Source organism: Phragmites australis, chromosome 8 (assembly GCF_958298935.1).
Source record: "Phragmites australis chromosome 8, lpPhrAust1.1, whole genome shotgun sequence".
NCBI classification, from domain to species: Eukaryota; Viridiplantae; Streptophyta; class Magnoliopsida; order Poales; family Poaceae; genus Phragmites; species Phragmites australis.
In genome coordinates this window covers 17,749,812-17,769,111 of record NC_084928.1, presented here as the reverse complement: position 1 = coordinate 17,769,111, position 19,300 = coordinate 17,749,812, and the positions used below count along the sequence as shown (strand labels likewise).

General features: G+C 40.4%; 1 protein-coding gene across 2 annotated transcripts; it reads right to left on the bottom strand.

The window, feature by feature from the left end:
* Positions 1-5,547: 5,547 nt before the first annotated feature.
* LOC133926720 (G patch domain-containing protein TGH homolog) lies at positions 5,548-17,442 on the bottom strand. Of its 2 annotated transcripts, none has more exons than XM_062372759.1 (17): positions 17,057-17,442; positions 15,574-15,664; positions 15,404-15,498; positions 14,277-14,380; positions 13,363-13,424; positions 13,199-13,273; positions 12,739-12,887; positions 11,928-12,003; positions 11,766-11,849; positions 11,565-11,642; positions 11,065-11,200; positions 9,834-10,320; positions 9,430-9,711; positions 9,230-9,346; positions 8,514-8,723; positions 6,745-7,594; positions 5,548-5,906 (listed from the first exon to the last, which is right to left on the bottom strand). In XM_062372759.1, the coding sequence occupies exons 1-16, from the start codon at positions 17,192-17,194 to the stop codon at positions 6,818-6,820; spliced, it is 2,961 nt and encodes a 986-aa protein (XP_062228743.1). In that variant the 5' UTR covers positions 17,195-17,442; the 3' UTR covers positions 5,548-5,906; positions 6,745-6,817. The 2 variants fall into 2 exon arrangements, with proteins under 2 accessions (XP_062228743.1, XP_062228742.1); XM_062372758.1 differs by having other exon boundaries at positions 6,699-7,594; positions 17,057-17,441.
* Positions 17,443-19,300: the final 1,858 nt, after the last annotated feature.

The window sequence follows — 19,300 nt, the reverse complement described above, 5'->3', positions numbered from 1 at the left end:
GTTCAATTTTACTATAACTTATATATTTTATAAGAGTATAGGTTGATACACTGCCCACGCTCCCGTGCTCTATTCGTTAGAGGATCTAATATTTTCTTTGGCCCCCTCAAAACTTTTTTAATCTTTTGCATGTGCAATAAATATGGTCCGCTCACTTTTACCTAGACCTGAAGCTGAGGAAAGGCCAACTGAAAAGGATTATAGCCTAACATTGCTGGATCACCTATTCATCTTTGGTCCACAGCAACTTCTCAGGAATTGGAATGCAGAAGTTTTATAGCAACTTCTCAGGAAATGGAACGCGGAAATTTCATAGCAATTTCTCAGGAATTGTTAAACTCTCCGCCGTTACATTCTAGCAACTCTGTAGCGATTTTTGAAATATATATACATGTGAAATTGTACTAAGAAGAGCCTATATTCGATCGATACCTAATTAACAAGAAGTGCCTGTATTCAATACTTAACTATCTACAGTTTAAGTTATGGATTTTTAGAAAAAAAAAGTTGGATTATTTCATGTGCCCAACACGCTAAATAAAGATTTTCCGGTCATCCTTTTTTTTTAGAATAGGTGTTTTCCGGTCATTGAATAGGTATTTTCTGTTCACCCGTTTTCTAGATTTAGAATAGGTGTTTTCTGGTCTTTGAATAGGGATTTTTCAGTTATCGGTTTTTGGTTTTAGAATGAGTGTTTTTTGGTTTTTTAATATGAAGTTTCTGGTTGTCAGTTTTCTGGTTTTAGAATATGTGTTTTCCAATTTTTTAATAGGGATTTTTTGACCACAGGTTGATTCGATGATGTTGAATTGACTGACGCGTTAAATATTTATGTAAGACACAACATATTAAATAGTGTGGGTAGTATAGGTGATGATATCTATGGACTATGGTGATATAGATAAGCGGGGATCATGTAGTACAAAATGCCTTGTAGAGGTCAGTGATAAAGGATAAAGGGAAGGACCACACGCACATGAGAACAAAAGGGGTAGAATCATTGACTGACTTTGCACAACATTTCCATTGCGTTTTCACTTGGAAAGCTACAGTCCGAATGCTCCTAGATATTTCAGACCACGTGAAATCCTTGTTTGCAGGCTTTTCCTCCTTTGTTACAGAATGTAAATTTCATCTCCAAATTAACAATAGCTTCTAATTTACACAGATATTTTTTTTTTAAATTACAAAACCATAAAAGCTTAAGTGGATGTACTACTATAGAAAGGGTCGTCCTTACCTTCTTTCACCGTCAGTTCAAAAATAACCGACAATGATAAGGTTATCACTAACGGTACATAAGTTGAATGAGCAGATTTAACCGTGAGCTCTTAAGAACCGACATAGATAGTTAATATCACTGTCGGTTCAAGTTACGAACCGGTAGTGATATTAACTATCACTGTCGATACAAAAGCTCACATACAGAACAATAATTGAGTCAATACGAGCTAACAGTGATAATCCTTATCTCTGCCAGCTCATATTCTAAACCGATAGTGATAAGAATTCTCACTATTAGTTCATATGCTCACCAACAGAACAATAACTGAGCGAATACGATCGGCAGTGATAATGCTTCTATAAATCCTAAGCCCATATCCCTCAGTCTACACCCCATCTCACTTCGCTTCCAATTTTCAGAAGTCACTCCTGAAGGGTAGTGGCAGTTGAAGTGGCGTGATAGTCACCGTCGTCATTGCAGCCACATCTACCCCTTGGGCCTGGCTTCCATGTCCTCCAAGCTCATCACCGTCTCTCGAGCCCGAGTCACCTCGTCTACCAAGCCCATCGCACTCCCAATCTCTAGAAGCCGCTCCCGAGGGGTAGTGGCAGTCGAAGTGGTGCGATGGTCACTATCGCCATCGCGGCTACCTCTACCTCTTGGGCCTAGCTTCCACATCCTCCGAGCTCATTGCCGTCTCCTGAGTCCGAGTCACCTTGCAACCACCCTCATTTCCCCGAGCTCTCGATGTCTACCAAGCCCATCGTTGACCTCATCGTCCACTGACCTCATAGCCCTGTTTCCTCATCTCCCGAGCCTATCGCCCCATCTCCCAAGCTCGTATCCTTGTTTCCCCATTTCCCGAGCTCGTCTCCCCATCTCCCCAACTAAACGAGTGGTAAGTTGAGTGTTCAAGCTAGATTGTGGCAATAGGCAGATCTAAATAAGTGGCAGAAAATACATTTGCTTAAGATGATTGTGTTTTCCCTATTCATTTAGATGTACTATTATCACTTGGATAGTGTAAGATGTCAAACGGACGACGCAAGACGGCTGTACCAAGAGTTCTTTGATGTATGGTGCAATACTACAAGCCTAGATCCCAAGCCGAAGAGCTCCTGATACAGCAGCTTAGCAATATCCATTCCTATTTGTCATTACTTTCAACAAGATTGTAGTTTCAAATTAGGATCAAGCTTGAGCAGGAACATTCCGTCATTTATATAGATATAAAATACTCTACCATGAATATTTTGGTATGGGATCTTTGTCCAAGTTTGGGATAAACTTAAACAGATTCCCATACTGAAGAGTTTACTGTAGAGTATTTTTACACATATGGATTGATCATCCTACCGATTCTCGGCTTGAACCGACAGTGATAGTTGGATTATTACTTCTAGTTCTTAGTGTGATTCGGCAATAATAGTAATTATCATTATCGATTCCAAAGCTGGCATTAAAACCGACAGTGATATCAGTTTTAGACCGACAGTGATAGCCTATTCTATAGTAGTGATGAAAGACAAGCGATGTGATAGTTTTACTATGGCATCACACATTTTGTAATTGCTTGTTTTTTCTTAAAAAAAGCAAAGATTGGGATGGATGGAAAGGACTGCATGAATAGAGTTGTCTAAGGAGGAAGGTAAACACATGCATGAGAGGTAAGGAATCAAGTTCGCCAGGTAGTACAAAGGTAACCGTGGAATGAATGAATGGAATCAGATGTAGGGTACCCGAGGTGAAGACTGACGTATTGCAGAACAGCTAGAGGAAAATCAACCAGCTAGTGTAGCTTCACTTGATCTGAAAGACATGGAAATGAGAACTTCCCATGGAGACAACGAGCATTTGGTTTAGTATGTGAAGTGCACCTGTAACATGACAAAAGGTGACACAGCTTGTCGCCATAAAGAGAGCTGAAAAAAATGTTTCGACCTCCATGCCATTGCTGATGCAAATGGAAAATGTTTGCAAAAATGTGTCACATGTATATATATATATATATATTTCATAGTCCTTCGACTTTGTATATCCATCGCTATATTGCGCTCCTGGCTGTCTGTTGATTTGAATGTTAGTCCTTGTGAATATATAGTTATATCCAAGGGATGAGATATTTATTGACAACGAGGGCGAGTGGAATGACCAAGGATCTGTTTGGACTGAGGGATACGAGTTTGAACCACCAGACTTTAGTTCAAATTTGAACCAAATCTCAAACTCATACATGAATACCTTATCCAAACGCAACCTCATTATCTGAATGGAAAAGGGAGTAAACTTGTATAGTCTGAAAATGTAAATTATAGTGAAGGCAACTTGACGGGAATCAAAGCTCGGCCTGTGTAGCCAGAAAAACCGGAGTTTTGTTGATTGTACTAACCAATGGTATAATTCATAGCTTTTTTGATATTTCGAAACGACGTAATCCTCTAGCGGAGCCTAATAAGCGGTAGCTTACAAATTGTAGCCGTCCTGAGATAACCAATAGAATAATGACATTTTTTGCATATCTTCCTGATCATACCTTTTGTCCAAGATACAATCACCTAACCATGCCAATCAACTGCTACCAACTACACAACATGGTTTAGGTCGCACGTAACAATCTCATGGAGTCCCTCCGTTGTCTTTCTCTCCTTGTTATGTAGTACGTCGCAAATGATTATTTTCCCTCCATTTTTCAGAACTTAATTGGATGCTTTAAATTTAAAATGTACTTTGAGAACCTGAGTAGTAACGTCAACAAATAAGTCCATTTTCTTTTTGTTTCCATTTACCTGTTGTTTATAATTTAATCTACGGCTGCTTGGTTCCAATAATTGCATGCCAACTATCTATTTAATAAATAGAAGAACAACATGTAACCATCTACATGGAACCAATCGGTCATGATCTTTATATATAATGGAGGGCCATGTCGTCATCACCTAGAAGACAAAAGAACGAAAGTATTCATCAAACTGACACACATGCAAGTGCCATGTAAGTATGCAGAATGATTGAACCTAAAGTCAAACAACTTCGGGTTAGTTTGTTAGAACCACACATGCTGTTGTTATACATGGAACCACACGTAAAATACTCCGCGTTGCATTTGAATCATTTACTCAGGATGCTTGTGTTAGCTAAGATTCAAATTTGAATTTTTATGTTGGAGGGTATGCAGGCTGTTCTCCCGTTCTAAAACCTGACTGAAGCAAAGAGGAAGGAACGTGACGGAGACAGGGGCTTTGCTGCCCAGAACGGAACAGAATTGGGCGATGCGTGACACTACGTTCGTTTCCGGTTGCATCAAGTTAGGTCCATTCAATCCGTACACAAATTGGGTGGAGACAGGTTTGCGTCAGCGTGCTCACGTCGTGTGGATCACCTGCTATTTTTTTTCTTGTTTTCTTCTGATCGGAAGAGTTGGTGACCGGTAGGTTAACCATCTGCTTTGTGTGCGACCATGGTTGGAGCTCCGCTAACAGATCATTCCATATCTATCGGGGAGGCTCCGTGTGCAGATCATCTTCCTTCCTGCCCTTCTTCGTGTGGATTACCCATGCGTCTGTAGCACACGTACGTGCAATGACATGTCATAATTCGATGGTCCGGAATGGCACATAGTTTAAAGAAAAGCACGCGTACTAAAAAGGAAACGCACAACATGAAAAAGAGGCTTGTGAAAGAACGGCACAAGTAAATCCATCAGCGTACACAGCAGCGCGTAAACCTCAGCCTTCACCGCCACCTTTCTTCCATCCATCATCATCTGGACGGAGAGCAAGGACGTCAGTGCCGAAGAAGGTGGTTCCAGAAACGGACAGACCCCTCGCCGTGGCGGAATTTTTCCGCCACGGCAGCACAATGACAGCTGCGTCGCCGTCGCCACGAGGACGACGACACCTCGCCTTCCCTGTCCACCCGCAACAACCCTGGGCCTGCCCTTACAGCGCCCAGAGCAGCGACACATGCTCTCTCAGTCTCATCCTAGCTGTTTGAAAGTAGCCTAAGAATCTTTTGTAGGCCCAATGCCAGGCCCAAGCAGGGACATCATAGGCACCAGAAAAAAAAAATACTTCACCAGAGACAGGTGACATCAATGGGTTATAGACTTCATGCCATGCCTGTACACTGGACCTCTATTTAGAGTCTAGAAGAAGCAAACAAAATATGCTGGGATTTCAACATCATGGCCCTGTACTTCTTCCACAGTTGCTGCCTTTGATAGGCTAGGCAAGAATCTTAGCGTTTCATGGGCGCACCTTCCTGATGCCGGCAGAGCGCAAAACAAATTCCAGGATCAGCAGACCACATCATTGTGTGCACGGTGATAAACAGTCTACTTGTCATTGTGTCTTCATGAAGATCACTAGTTCACAACACGAGAATGCCTCAGAGAATACACCTTGTCCTAGCTGAAAATTTTAGATGGACAACAAATCTGGGAAGATCTTCAAAAAAAGCTCAAGACATACTTCTGTCTTGTGAGAGTCTATGTACATCTGATAGGGTGGACAGAGTTGGAAAGACACGCAAAAACAAGGACAAACAACGAAGGTCGAGGCGCGACATGTGGACAATAGGTCTACAAACAAGGAAAGCATCCACAGCATTCGACTTGTATCATGCATCAAGCTTCTGGTGAAAAATTAGATACTTCGGTGGTACTTGTAACATGAACATGCAACTGCAAAAAGACAAAAGGGGCTTACGTTGCATTAGTTTCTTTATCCTAAACAGAAACGCCAAAGCTCAGTAAATAGTAATTAGGAAATGCAAGGAAGAGGAAAAGCACACCAAAGATACAGCCTCAGAAGGCAAGGAAACCAATCATTAGCACCAACTCTACCCTAGCATGTCTCGATGGCAACATCTTGCTGCCAAACAGGCAAGGGAAACCCCATTGGTAACAGAAAGCCCTAATGTGTTGAACTCTATCACACTTGACAGTTCTAACAAAATTAATTTCCTTATGTTTACAAGAAAAACACACTATCATAGGATTTAAATAAACTAGAAAAAACAGCATTCATACGATTAATGGTTTTGCTGTAAACCAGACTATTCTCAGATGGTTGCCTGCCACAATCAAAATGTGTTTTGGTTTCAAAACAGGGACAGTGGGACTTTGCTTGTAATTAATTACTGGCGGTCATTCATAAACAGGGTTTGAAGACCATCCAGATGATTGCAATTCTGGATGTCGTAATTAATTAAAGCTCATTGAGAGCATTCCCAATTGTGCAATTATAGGCTTCAGTACAGTTGAGTTGGCTCAGCTAAATGTCGCATAAGATAATTGCACAGAAACAAAGTCTCTTGAACATCATGGAAATTAAGAGAAACCTAGAAACATACAGGAAACTAGCGACTCAAGTATCATGGACTTTTTTTTGCCATACCAATGGTACTTCCATCAATCTGCCAAAGAAAGCTAGGGCAGAAAAAGTGATGAAACCAAGATGTGTGGAACACTTACTGCAAGCATTGTTTCTTATCTCCCCCAGTGTTCTCATCAAACTTACATGGTTTGCAAAAGGAACAGCAGCTCTTCCCTGAATTTTCCCTGACCTGTACAGTCGTATATTCCTGCAATTCTCATTCTGCATGATCTTTTCTTCCGTGCTTGTGGTGTCTAGAATGTTTTCTGCTTCTGTCTTTACTAGATTTGAATCTTTCCTTGTATTCATGATCGCTAGAATCAGTATCAGGTGTGTAAGTTCGGTGATGCCTTTTCTTCTGGCGTTTTCTATCATCGTGTTGGGTGGCACTGGGAGAATCAGCATCCGGAGTTCTACTCCTGCCTTTTCTATGCCTTGAATGAGACTTTCTTCTCCTACTCCTATGGCGTTCACTGGAAGAGTCAGATTCTGGAGTTCCACTCCGGATGTAATGATGTGATCTTCTGTTCCTACTCCTATGCCGTTCACTAGATGAATCAGAATCCGGACTACAATTCTTGCTTTGCCGATGCGAAGGGTGTGACCTGCTTTCCTCGGTTCTATGCTCCTGCTTCTCATATCTCAAATAAATCTTTTCAGCACTGGCTAAAGGAGCATCTGCATTGGCCTTGCCAACTTCCGCCATGCCAAGAGAGCTCTGATTCTCCTTTACTTCCGTGCAAACAGATGTTATCTTTTCATTCTTAGATGAGACACTTGCACCAGCTGCTGAAAGTGTTTCAGATCTAAATAAAACATCTGGTCTTTCTGGTGGGACCTCCAACCCCAGTTCTTTACCCAATGATTCAAGGAAATCCTCAGCAACAAGACGATTGAGAGCCATGTTGGCACCTTCACTTGTCTTTACTGGATCCACTGGTTGATTATTAAGAATTTCTTCCGTATCATCATCTGAGTCATCAGAAAAGATAGCCTGCATCCCACAATAATTACCTTGTCAATATAAAACCCTAAAGTTATATCATGATCATTTTCAAATAAAGGGCAAGGAGACCAAAACACTAAATCCCCATCTGAAGCCACTTAGGCTTCTCCGAACATGATATCTTTTGAAGGTTCAGTGTGGTGCTTAAGCTTAGAGACTTGTCCAACTTTTCTAACTAGCTGACAATTAAATTTTCTACGAGTTAAGCACATAATACCTGTCCTAGAAACAGTCACAGAATCATGCACCGCTGTCATATCCTATAATAGGGACTAGACACGAATTGGTTGTACATTCTTTAAAAGTTCAAAATTCAATTTATCCAGCACTGCATCTACTAATTATTCCATTATAAACGAAAGCTGACTGGATAATTAATGCTAATGTATAATACAACATGGAAATTTTCATGTTATTTATACTTAACTTTTGGTTGTACAATGTATTTTTCCTTTTTTCCCCTAGTATTTTAAATGCAAAAGTTATTCTACAAAGTATGCACAAATAGGAATATGTGCTATGCCCTTTGAAGAGGTTCATCACTAGCACATGGGACGACACCTCAGCACATTTCAGACTACCTGTGACAGTATTGCAAACTCGTAAAAACTGGTCCAACTCCAGTTTAAAAGTTGGGGGACACATAGCACGTCAGGTTATCATAAGCCATCCAGTCAACTTTCTGTGATTCTATCCCTTAGTTGAAGGAACAACAAACTGGTTCAGTGTTTGGTCATTGAGGGATCGACTAGAAATCTAGATCACAACTAGAGATGCCAATTTGAGTGTCAGTTGAAAATAGAGACTGAAATGTCACTCTACTGTGACAGGTTTTAGTTCCTCCTCAAATTGTTTGATTTCAATTGACTTAAATATTTCAATAAGAGCATCTAATTAGATATGTTACCTTGTAAAGATCAACATGTCTTTGCATGCTGCTGTGCTCAATATCAGGGTCATTTGCAGTTCCCTGTGATCCAGCCTCTGTTATTCTTGCCACAGAAGCATGCTGTGAACTCCTACTAGAACTCTCTACTTCATCCTTTGTTCCCTTGGTGGATTCTGTCATTAAGATGAGGTTGTCTATCTTGCTTCTTGGTCTTTGAATAGGCATTGGCTGCAAATGTGTAAAGAATGATCACATGCTCATGTGCGTGCTATTTTGAAATATATTTCATTTGAAGCTATGTAAATATGGTGTAAAGCAAACATTAATATATTAAATTTGATGCAGTCCATAAGTGCAAGAATACGGTAGAAACAGCAAACAGACATATATTGCAAAAACATATACAACTACATACATAAAATAGTACTATCATAAATGTTTTGTTGTAGGTTATGTCAGCTAAAAAAAGATCCATATCTTCTAATTACTTCACTAACAGTAGCCAAGGAAATAGCTGTCCTCACATATCACCAGATGAAAAGAAGTAAAATGCCAACAGATGCTTCGGCGTTCCTAAATATAAATTAAAAAATGCATCTATAACCCTATTGCTTTTTAATACATCCATTGCTTTATTTGGTTTGGTCGGTCCATTAAGTATATATAACACATATACGCACAACCATTGAAATTATTAAAATGGCAGCTATAAAAAATCTCGTATTTCAATTTACCTTCCCCATGAAAGGGTCAACAACATCAAAACGCTTGCACAGTATTGGTGAAGGTCGCCACTCAAACTGCTCCCTTCGTGGATAGATGGGTTTCTCATCTTGAGGCACTACAGAGCCCTTTATAAATTTTCCAGGGGTCAATATTTGGAAGCAAACATGAGATGATATTAATAAGGGCCAAAGTAACTGATCTTATCTACCTCTAGTTGAGTTGCCGATATAAAACGTTGCTCATTCATTCCAGGCAACCACAGCACTGATGAAGGATCAATAACCTTTTTTTCCTTGCCCTTTTCAATTGCCGTTGCAGCAGCCTCAAAATCCAGCCTTTCTCGAGCACGATCAGCATCTGACATTGTACTTATATGTGTAACATTTGCAGCACGAAGACCTCCCTGATATTTATCTCTAAGAAACTGCTCAAATCTAGCTTGTTTGGCAGGATCATTTCTAAAAGGCTTCTCAGACTCAGGTAGACCATCCTATTCCCAAGAAAGAAAGAATCCATTTGCATAATTAGACCAAGACTATGTCATTTACATAATCAATATGCTATTCATGAGAGAAGCAACAATGACAGCCCTATGCAATACAAATAACTTACAAGGGAAATTGGCTTGACAAACGTGTCAACAAGATTGGATTGAAGTTGAACTGCTTCTCTCGCAGAGAGAGATGAGCTATGTAGTTTGGTACTTCTATCAAGGGGCCTTTCGCCAAGAATTTTCCCACGATTCTCTGCTGTCAACTTGTCAGAAGGAGGCTTTGACTTTGCAACAACTGGCCTTCGCTGACCAATATATTTTTGCTGATGCTCCCATAATTTTCTTGTATAGCAGTTACAACCATCTCCTCCACTAAGGAAAAGAAACTGTGGATTTGTCTTACTTTTCTTCTTATAAAAATCTTCAATATGTTTTCCACAACGTGCAACCATAGCTGCACAACCCTCAATCAATAGTGCCAAGCTAGTGTCTTCTGGAGGAGGAACCTCAGGAGGAGCAGAATCAGAAAACTTCTCTGCAGGCTGAACTGGAGTTGGAAACTTGTGTCGACCATCAAAATCAACGGGGATCTCAGGAGGATGGAATCTGGAAAAAAGCCATGATATCACAATCTCCAGAGTACTAAAGCATATACATATAGTCAATGAAATACAGAATTGACCCAACCAATCTGTGGCAGCAGTGCTTAAAATATTCAAGGTTCGAATAGGAGGCTTATGGTACCATTGCATGGTATGTTGCATGCATGGTAAGAGACTGATGCAAATTACATTGTATAAATTTCTTTTATATTATATTATTCAGCGTGACAATATCATAAGCATTGGAAAGTATTCCTTATCCGAATCCAATGATATCACTTTTGTATTAAAATAAAATATGCATATTGTTAGACGACTAGTTGCTGGTCAAAGAGTACGAACTTTCAATCTTGAAATACGTGCACAGCCTTATACAAATGAGTGGAGTATTATTTTTCCTAAATATATTTAATAATTTAATTTACTATTTTGGGTCAGGCTGGAAAATTCTGACAGCCTGATTCCCTAGCCTGAGGTCTTGACACCACACCCATCACAATCTGAGGCCTGAAAATCTGGCCCACCAGGCTGGGCTAACCACAGCCCAGGAAATCTGGCCCACTGGGCTGGGCTAACCATGAATAGTTACCCCCATTGTCATCAACAGATTCACGTCAAGGATTAGGTAAGCTAATAGCATTCAAAGGGTAACACAAAGGAAGTAAAATGGAAAGCTAAAAATCAGATTTTCGAGTTAGTTCATACTGTTCCATCAAGATGAAAAAGTATGAATCGGAGAAAGCATCACCTTTCAAGTTTGTAATCGGAATTTGTGGCAATCTTAAAGCTCAGGAAGACACCTCTTTTTCTGTTGTCAAGTTTGTAATTACCATCACCGGTTTTTGAAGGCTCGATATCAACTTCAGTTTGCTCATAAGCAAAACCTAAATACAACAAATGTTAAAACAAAAGGCCAAGTGATAAATATAAAGTGTTAATCCATCAAACCGAAGATATAGCAACCCCATCATGAAAGAAAAAAGATTAATAAGGCCTAATGAAGATGAATGTGCATTATCAAAGACCTCCATCTGAAAACAAATAGGAAATATCAAGATCATTTTAAAAACAAATTAAACAAAATCTTGGAAAGGTAAAGCAAACAGAAAACCGTATGTTCAGAAACCACACAGTGCCCAGTAGTCCACTACTGTGTTCCAGTAAGGAGTGGTGTACACAAAAAACATATTATGGTTCGTTTATGAGTCCCCAATATTAACATCATGCAGTACCAAGATTGTCCAGTACCTGATGCATAAATATCCTCATCTTCAACATCAAGCTCTTCAAGAGCTCCAATCCCAAAGCCAGGTGCATAATGTCCTGCTGATGATTGAACCGCTAGCTAAGTTACTTCCAAAATTGAGGGTAGGGTAATCAGTTAATCAACATTCAGGCAGCATCGACATAAAAGAATAAGATAGGAAAATAATCGTGATTATATCTTACAGTTCGAAATCAGAAGACTTCCCCTTGTTAAAACATTATTTCTTTTGTGGTCCCTATCTCTTGACTTCTGCAATTTTTTCCTATCTATAAAAGGAATTGGGTGTCACCAGGTGCTAATGAATGAAAGAACGCTGATAAGATTATCTAGTAGGAACATGATACCTCTAAACTCAGGAGCATGCTTGAATGGATCATAACCTAATCCATGCAAATCCTGCTTTGGATGAAGCACGTAGACCTAAATATTTATAGAGTATAATACTGGTCAGCAGATGTTTTCTTTATATATATTCCTAATATATGAATGTGAAAATTTTAAGCATTGGTATGCACACATTTAAACATGTTGTATAGCATCATACTAATCACTCCATTCCTTTATAATTGAATGTAATGAGTATGACTTTGGCCATTGATCTTCCTTTTTTAAAATATATAGATTGTGGAAAAGAGAAAAGTAAAATTTTGTGAAATAACATTATGAAATTACTTTAATAACAAACTGATGATATGGCTTTCATGTGGCCGATCTAAATAAACTAAAATCCATTGGAGGTCAAATTTGATATTTTTTTACTGTATTGTCGTCTAAAGACATAGCATGGAACAGATAGAGTACAGAGTATAAAAGGAAAAAAAAAACATTGTGATAAGCTAGGTTAAGTTGGGAAAACAAATGCCCAGCACAATATCATTAGAGCTGAAAGAATCACAGAAACAACAAACTGATGATATAGCTTTCATGTGGCCAATAACAAATCTAGCATCCATTGGAGGTCGAATTCGAAAAGGTTTGACTGCATTGAAGTCCAAGACAGCTTATAAAACAGATGGAGTACAGACTATGAAAGAACTAGCATCGTGACAACATATTTTAGAGCTGAAAGAATCACAGAAAAGAATAAAATGATAAAACCTTCAAAGAGCAGCAGTCATAACATGCAATGAAGCAAACAACACTCATCCTACTTACAGGAGTGTTTCTGGATGCACGCATTTCCTCAAATGAGCCCACAACAGTTTGATCTAAGCTAGGCTTGTCAGAATCAATTTGATCTTCACCCTCGTCATTCTTGACACCAGAGAGCGCAATAAAAGCTTTTCTAGCATTCCTCCGTGATTCTGTATGAATCAACAGAGTCCGTTTTAGATTAAAAGACAACACTGGCAACATCAAATCATTTAGAAAAAAAGGTCATCCTTTCAAAGGACAATGAAGCTTCTGAGTTGACTAATGTTTCTGAACTAAGGATAATTAGCAAGCTCAGAAGCTGATATAACAGGGCATTTGTGGCTGAAGTATTCATGAGTTCTGACCAAATGATGGGACAAGCTTTGGTAGGATCCGGTAAATTTCCCAAACAAATAAGTAAATAAATTGAGAACATGGACTAGTAGAATAGCTTTCCACAAATCATCTATGAAAAGCATACCATATAAAGAATCAGAATGCGAGTCCCTGATGGAGCGTCCTTGGCGCCAACCCATTTTCGTTAGCAACTTCACACCTATTCAAATATGGTAACAGTGCAACATTCAATTGAAAGTGCAAATATCAACTCAAATGTTACTGATAAAAGAATAGAATATATAATACCAATTGAATTTGTGGTAGGGACAACCAATTCATCAGGTATTGGACCAGGTATAGCCAATGGTCTGCACAGAGATGTAAAGATAAAAAAAATATATACATCAGTAAGAAGGGTAGTTCAATTTGGATGCACTCATACACATGAAATTGGTGGCATAGAGTAGAAAGGCATAGACACAAGAATGTAAATAGATAAATCATACTAAAATAGGAAAGTAACAAGCGCATATAGGTAATTAAATTTGGAGAAAATTTATAAGCATACCACTCAAGTTTTTCACTTTGTCTCCATAGCATATTTTTGATCATTCTTCATTGACATTACCCCACAAGTGAATATGTGTCCATAAACCCACCATAAACCATATACCCGCCATTTTCCACTATTTCTTGTCATTTATTAGGCACAGTTAGCCACTGATAGCACATCGGTTTGACATGCAGCCACCAATTGCAAGGGCTTAGGTTCAACCAAAACAGCTAGGTCTTTAACCCAATTTATGCTCTAGCATGTCAGATTAGTTGAATCCATGATAATTTGACCCTATACAACCAAGTTTACACAAGAAACCGCAAGAAATAGCAGAAAATGTGTGGTGAGATGACTTGTGGAGAGGTTTATGGACAATATATTCACTTATGTGCGTCTATGGATTTTTAGCCTTAGATTTTCAGCATACAAAGTATGCAGTGCATAAAGCCCACTAAATCTGTGTATACAGATATACGTAAACATGACAGTAGTTTCTACCTTCTTATTTCAATTTGATTTTGTTTTTCCCATTGGAGGGGATTTAATTGTTCCTACTTGAGAAGCTTATTTAACCAAAATGATAATCGTGTGCAGAAAAAATAGAAAAGCTAGTTTTCACAAGGTCAGTTATACAACTAATAGAACTGGATGAAAAGATGCTAACCTCTCTTTTTGTTCCTTGGATGCTTGTTTTCGGGCATATTCAGCAGCTGTAAAACCAAAAGTATCGTACTGCTGAGATGTCTCCAAAGCATTACCTCCCATATCCTGTAATTGGTACCCACAATGTCAACAACCACTCAAATTTTTTTATTGTCACAAACAAACCTGTGCTATGAAATCACTTCAACCAGACCATTTTTGCCAACCAAAAGGCAGAAATTAGACCAACCTCATAAGCTGACATTTAATGAGATCAAAATAAACTGATAAGATGCTGATGGAATTTTTCCACATTATTAGAACATTAACAAAAATTTCGAATAATTATCTTTTGCCACTCATACATATCAGAAGCACTCCAAGTACTTCTACATCAAGCATTAGCAAAATGGATGCACGGCAAGGTAAGTAAACTATTCAGTACCAACTGCCTGATGCAGAAGTACTATATGCACAAACTCGCCATTGGCCCAGCATACTACTTACTCAAAACGATTGGTCTTCTAGCCTTATTGATAATTCACTATATTGGCATTGCTGGAGAACAATGAAAACAAGTTTCTGCTTGGATGCTAGCCATGTAAAATAAACCAATAGAGCATCAGACAAATTGACACGCTTCACTACATGTCTATGTCCAATTGCAAGGTCTAATTATAGGTGCCTAAAGGCATGTTTGGTTTCATTGTCCAACCTTGCCCACTAGCCTTGCTAGGCAAGATTGGGCAAGGCAAACCTTACAAGTGGAAGAAAGCCAATTTGGGTCGCCCTCAAAAGTAAGGAAATCCTTGCCCACCTTGCCGAAACTCAAACCAGCAAGAGAACCAAACATGCCCTAAGATAATGATGTAGGGAGTAGCTAGAAACATGCATGATTTAAATAGAAACATATATACAACAAAAAGACACAATATCAATATTTTCCAAGGCTAGACCTTCATACCCAAAGTCAAGTAACATATATGCCTAAAAGTCACTCTTTACTTACTAAAGGGGAAAATGAAAAAAAGAAGTGCATTCTTTACCTATCGAACAATTGCAAAAATATTCATTTTCCATATAACAATATGAGCAGTAGGATAGCCTTCAAAACTTTAATAAAAAAATATATAAAAGAACATTATGTACCTTTACATCATCCTCATCAAGAAAACTATGTATGCTTTGCTTTTTCACCTCAGCTCTATTTTTTCGTGATGATGTAAATGTCTGTGGAGTCCACCCTGAAGAAAATCACACTGCCTTCCTCAATGATACTTTCATAATTACAATTATTACAAATTTAAGGCAAAACATACCCTCTTTTGAGCCAGCAGTATTGTAAAAGCCAGCAGAGAAGCCTCCAGTAAATGCACCGTGAAATCTTCTTCTTCCTTCCTCATCCCTGACCTATACTCCAATTACCGTTTCATTTCAGTAAATAAAAAACAACATTATTACCTAAGCAAATCACATGCTACATGACTCCATGTGGAGCCTACAGTTCACAAGTTCAACAAGTACAAAGAGAAGTAATAACAAAAAGATATAACTAACAAAATACTATTACTGCATGACAAATAATAAATGTACCACTGACTTCGTTATACAAATACAAAATCGGCTGCACCTGCTAAATTATCACATCGCAAGCTAACGCTTGCAAGTTGCAATTTTTATAAGTTTCTGGATCTACTTTGCACTATCCAAATTTCAAACAGACAAGCAGCTTCCACGTTATAAGGAACTAATCAACTAATAAGGGAACAACTAAGTAGAAATTACACCTAAACCATATGAATTTTCACAAATCCATTCCATCATGGGATGAGTAGTAACCCACTTTCAATATCCTAGTTGCTTAACTTCAGTCAGGCTACACGATTACGAACAACAGAGACCAACAGTACGCCACAGATGATGAAATTACAAATCGCCTTTTTGAAAATAACTAGACAGATACCATGTCCTTTTTTAACAACAGTTGACATATTACTCAAGTAATAAACAGGACGTGAAGAGCAACTGAATGCCCTAGAAATCTCATGCTTTCTTTCACCCCAATGGTACAAAAAGAAAGGGTGATGCTATTTAACAGGCGCCTGATTTTTTCTTTTTCTTCAGGCGATCAATCAGAGCCATCCGATGAAGATCCAAAGGTCGTGCTTCTTTCTTCCTCCTCCGGCCGCCGGTTCTTCCTCCCGACGGTTCTCCCACCCCGGCCATCTCCGGCCATCTCCGGTGGCTCTCCCACTGCCAGATCCACACCCGGCCCACCGCCACGCTAACTAATCTGCTCCTGCGCCAACCCCATTGCCAACCCCGCCCACTGCCGGCCTGCCGCCTGCGGCACCGGCGCCTCACCACACTACCAGTCCAGCCGTCGCCCCAGCCTCCCTCTAAATCCGGCACCCCGAACCACCCCACCACAAAAACTCCCATCCCCTAATTCCGGCAGCGTGTGAAGGCGCCTGAAATCTCGAGTCTAGGAGGCGTGAAAAAGAAAACCATCGCAGGAATATTTACAATTTGAGCCAACACAGCCAAACAATAGCATGCCATCAAGAAACCGACGACAGCAGCAGACGCCAGCAAACCCCAAATGGAAGAGTATTCACAACCAAATTGCCAGCCCAGTTGTACCGCAAACTGCAAGCGTTAAAAACAATCCCCTGATACATCGCTAATCATCGGACGTCTCTGTAGGTTAAAATCATCAGCGACCAACGCCGCAACACGTTTGGAGAAAACGTTCCCTCATCGCCAGGAACCAACGGTACAGACAGAGAGAGTGATTGAGACCTCCTGCTTCCAGGCGGGCAGGGCGCGGAGCTGTCCGGACTCGGCGACGGCCCGGCGCTTGCGGGCGGAGGTGTCCTCCTCCCGCTCGATGGGCGTCCCGTAGACCACGAGATCCTCGTCATCGCTGTCTCCTGCCATGAAGGCGGGACCCGGGGGGAGGCCCCGGAGCAGGAAGCCCTAGCTCACCGGCGGAAGCGGAAGCGGCGGCGTCGGGGAGACGACGAGACGAGAGGGTTCGGGAACGCCGAGAGCGAGAGGTGGACGGGGAACTGCGCTTTGTGGGGTTTGAGCTTTCTCAATGTTTTGTACGGGACGGGCCTACATGGCGCTTTGTTCGGGAGGATTTGGGTAGCCCATACCATTCAAGCCATTCTACCCAAACCCATGGATATGCCCAATGGATATGGGTTACCTAACGGGTAAGTTACATTGAGTAAAGGGCATTTGATCCATAGCCAGAACAGTCATCATGCATGCGGTGAGCAGTGACGAGCAGCTCGTAGCCATTGCTTGGCGATGGCTAGGAGAGCTTAGCGAACACAAAGGTGACAACTTGTGGTAGTGCTCCTCGACGAGAGGCCACGGGTGACGAGTACTAGTTATTTCTGCTAATCACTTGGATGAGGCACATGAGGTTGGGGTCTGCGATTGATCCGAAGAATCACTCATCTTCGACCTGGACGCACCTAGCGCATCGCTCCGACATGATCTAGCTCATCGTGTTGTTGCCGTGACGGATCTGGCACTCCTGCCCCAACATCGTCGCCTCCGGTGCAGGATGCCGAGATCCACCTCGTGTCGTGATATCAAGGAACAACGGCTACAACAACGAGCATGTCATGTGGAGCGGGTGGCTGGTTTTCTACTATTTTGCCTTGATTTATTAGAGAGAGTCAATCTTGGGCAAAGGAGAGAAGGAAGAGGGAGAACAGAAGACAGTATAGATAGATCGATACAGGAAAGAGATAAGGGAAAATATATTTTTATTTTTTTAATGGGATCAGGTTAGATGGGTAATACCTTCATATACCCCACCCATACCTATATTAAATGGGTAACCCATATCCTCTCCAAATATTGCTGGTATGGGTTTGGGCATGGGCTAGGTCCCCAACGGCATCCTTAGGCTAGAGCGTTGTTAATCAGAATATTATATATATATATATATGCAAAATTACACGACCATTTCATAAAATTGCAATAATAACATAGTGGACCCCGACGGTCAGACATTATTAAATGCGGTGACTTGGGTCTCGTCCTGAACATGTGAGATCTTCCTCGCTGTGATGACGGGCGGGTCCACCCATAAGGTGTCGCCCGAACAGTGAGCAAGACCTTTCGGGTATTTAAATCGGTCACACCGGTCCTACTGATGTCAGCTGATCATTTTGCTTCCAACCCAACCGAGAGAGAGGGAGGAGAGGAGGCGAGGGGAGGGGAGGGGAGGAGAGGAGAGAACGAGAGGGGTGGCGAAGCCCTACCAGAGAAAGAGTATGTTTTTTGGCTCTGGTGATCATGCTTGACTGCGGAGCGCCTATCGCCCTGGCACCATTAGATAGATCCGCTCTGAGTCTTCTGCAGGTCACGAAGCAGGTTGTTATGGACAGACTCGGGGACATTGGTCCTCGAGTGCAAAGGCAGAAGGGCCCCAGAACGTCGAATGAAAATACGTGGTCAAATCCCTTTTGATTCTGTTGTCAGAGGTGCCTTTCAGGCAGGAAGCCTGGCATAAATAGGCTTCATCCTTTTTTATAAACCCCATAGGATAACCACTAAAAGTATGTTAGAATATAGATCTAGGTTTAGAATTAGGGTTAGACATAGTTTAGCACCTAGATCCTATTTTGTACACATATTTTAGCTTTTATGTGTAGTATTTAGACATATGTTAGGTATTAGATGTAGGATTTAGATATAGTGTAGGTATAACTGAGATAGTATATGTAGGGTTTAGAGGTGTTTGATGTAGCGACATGGGATATTTTGTTGTAGTATAGATTATATGTTGGGTCATGATTTAATGAATTTTGCATTATTGTAGATATAGTTTTACATAATTTTTTATGTTTTGTCACAATAATATTAGGGTTTTTATCGATGGTTACCATGTATGTCGTTTCAGTGGCACTTTATGATTTTTTATGGGGATAGTGAAATATTATATGATTCAGAAGGGGTAGTATTGTCTATATTTCAGTCAATGGATAAAGGTATCTCCAGACCTATGCAGAAAAGTGTCAG

Bases quoted from the DNA above. Each gene is read 5' to 3' on its own strand.
- LOC133926720 (XM_062372759.1), bottom strand. From the start codon at position 17,194: ATGGCAGGAGACAGCGATGACGAGGATCTCGTGGTCTACGGGACGCCC. The intron at 10,321-11,064 runs GTGATGCTTTCT...GCTTTTTTCCAG, and splicing joins TCCGATTACAAACTTGAAAG to ATTCCATCCTCCTGAGATCC. The intron at 9,347-9,429 runs GTAGATAAGATC...AAATTTATAAAG, and splicing joins TATCGGCAACTCAACTAGAG to GGCTCTGTAGTGCCTCAAGA.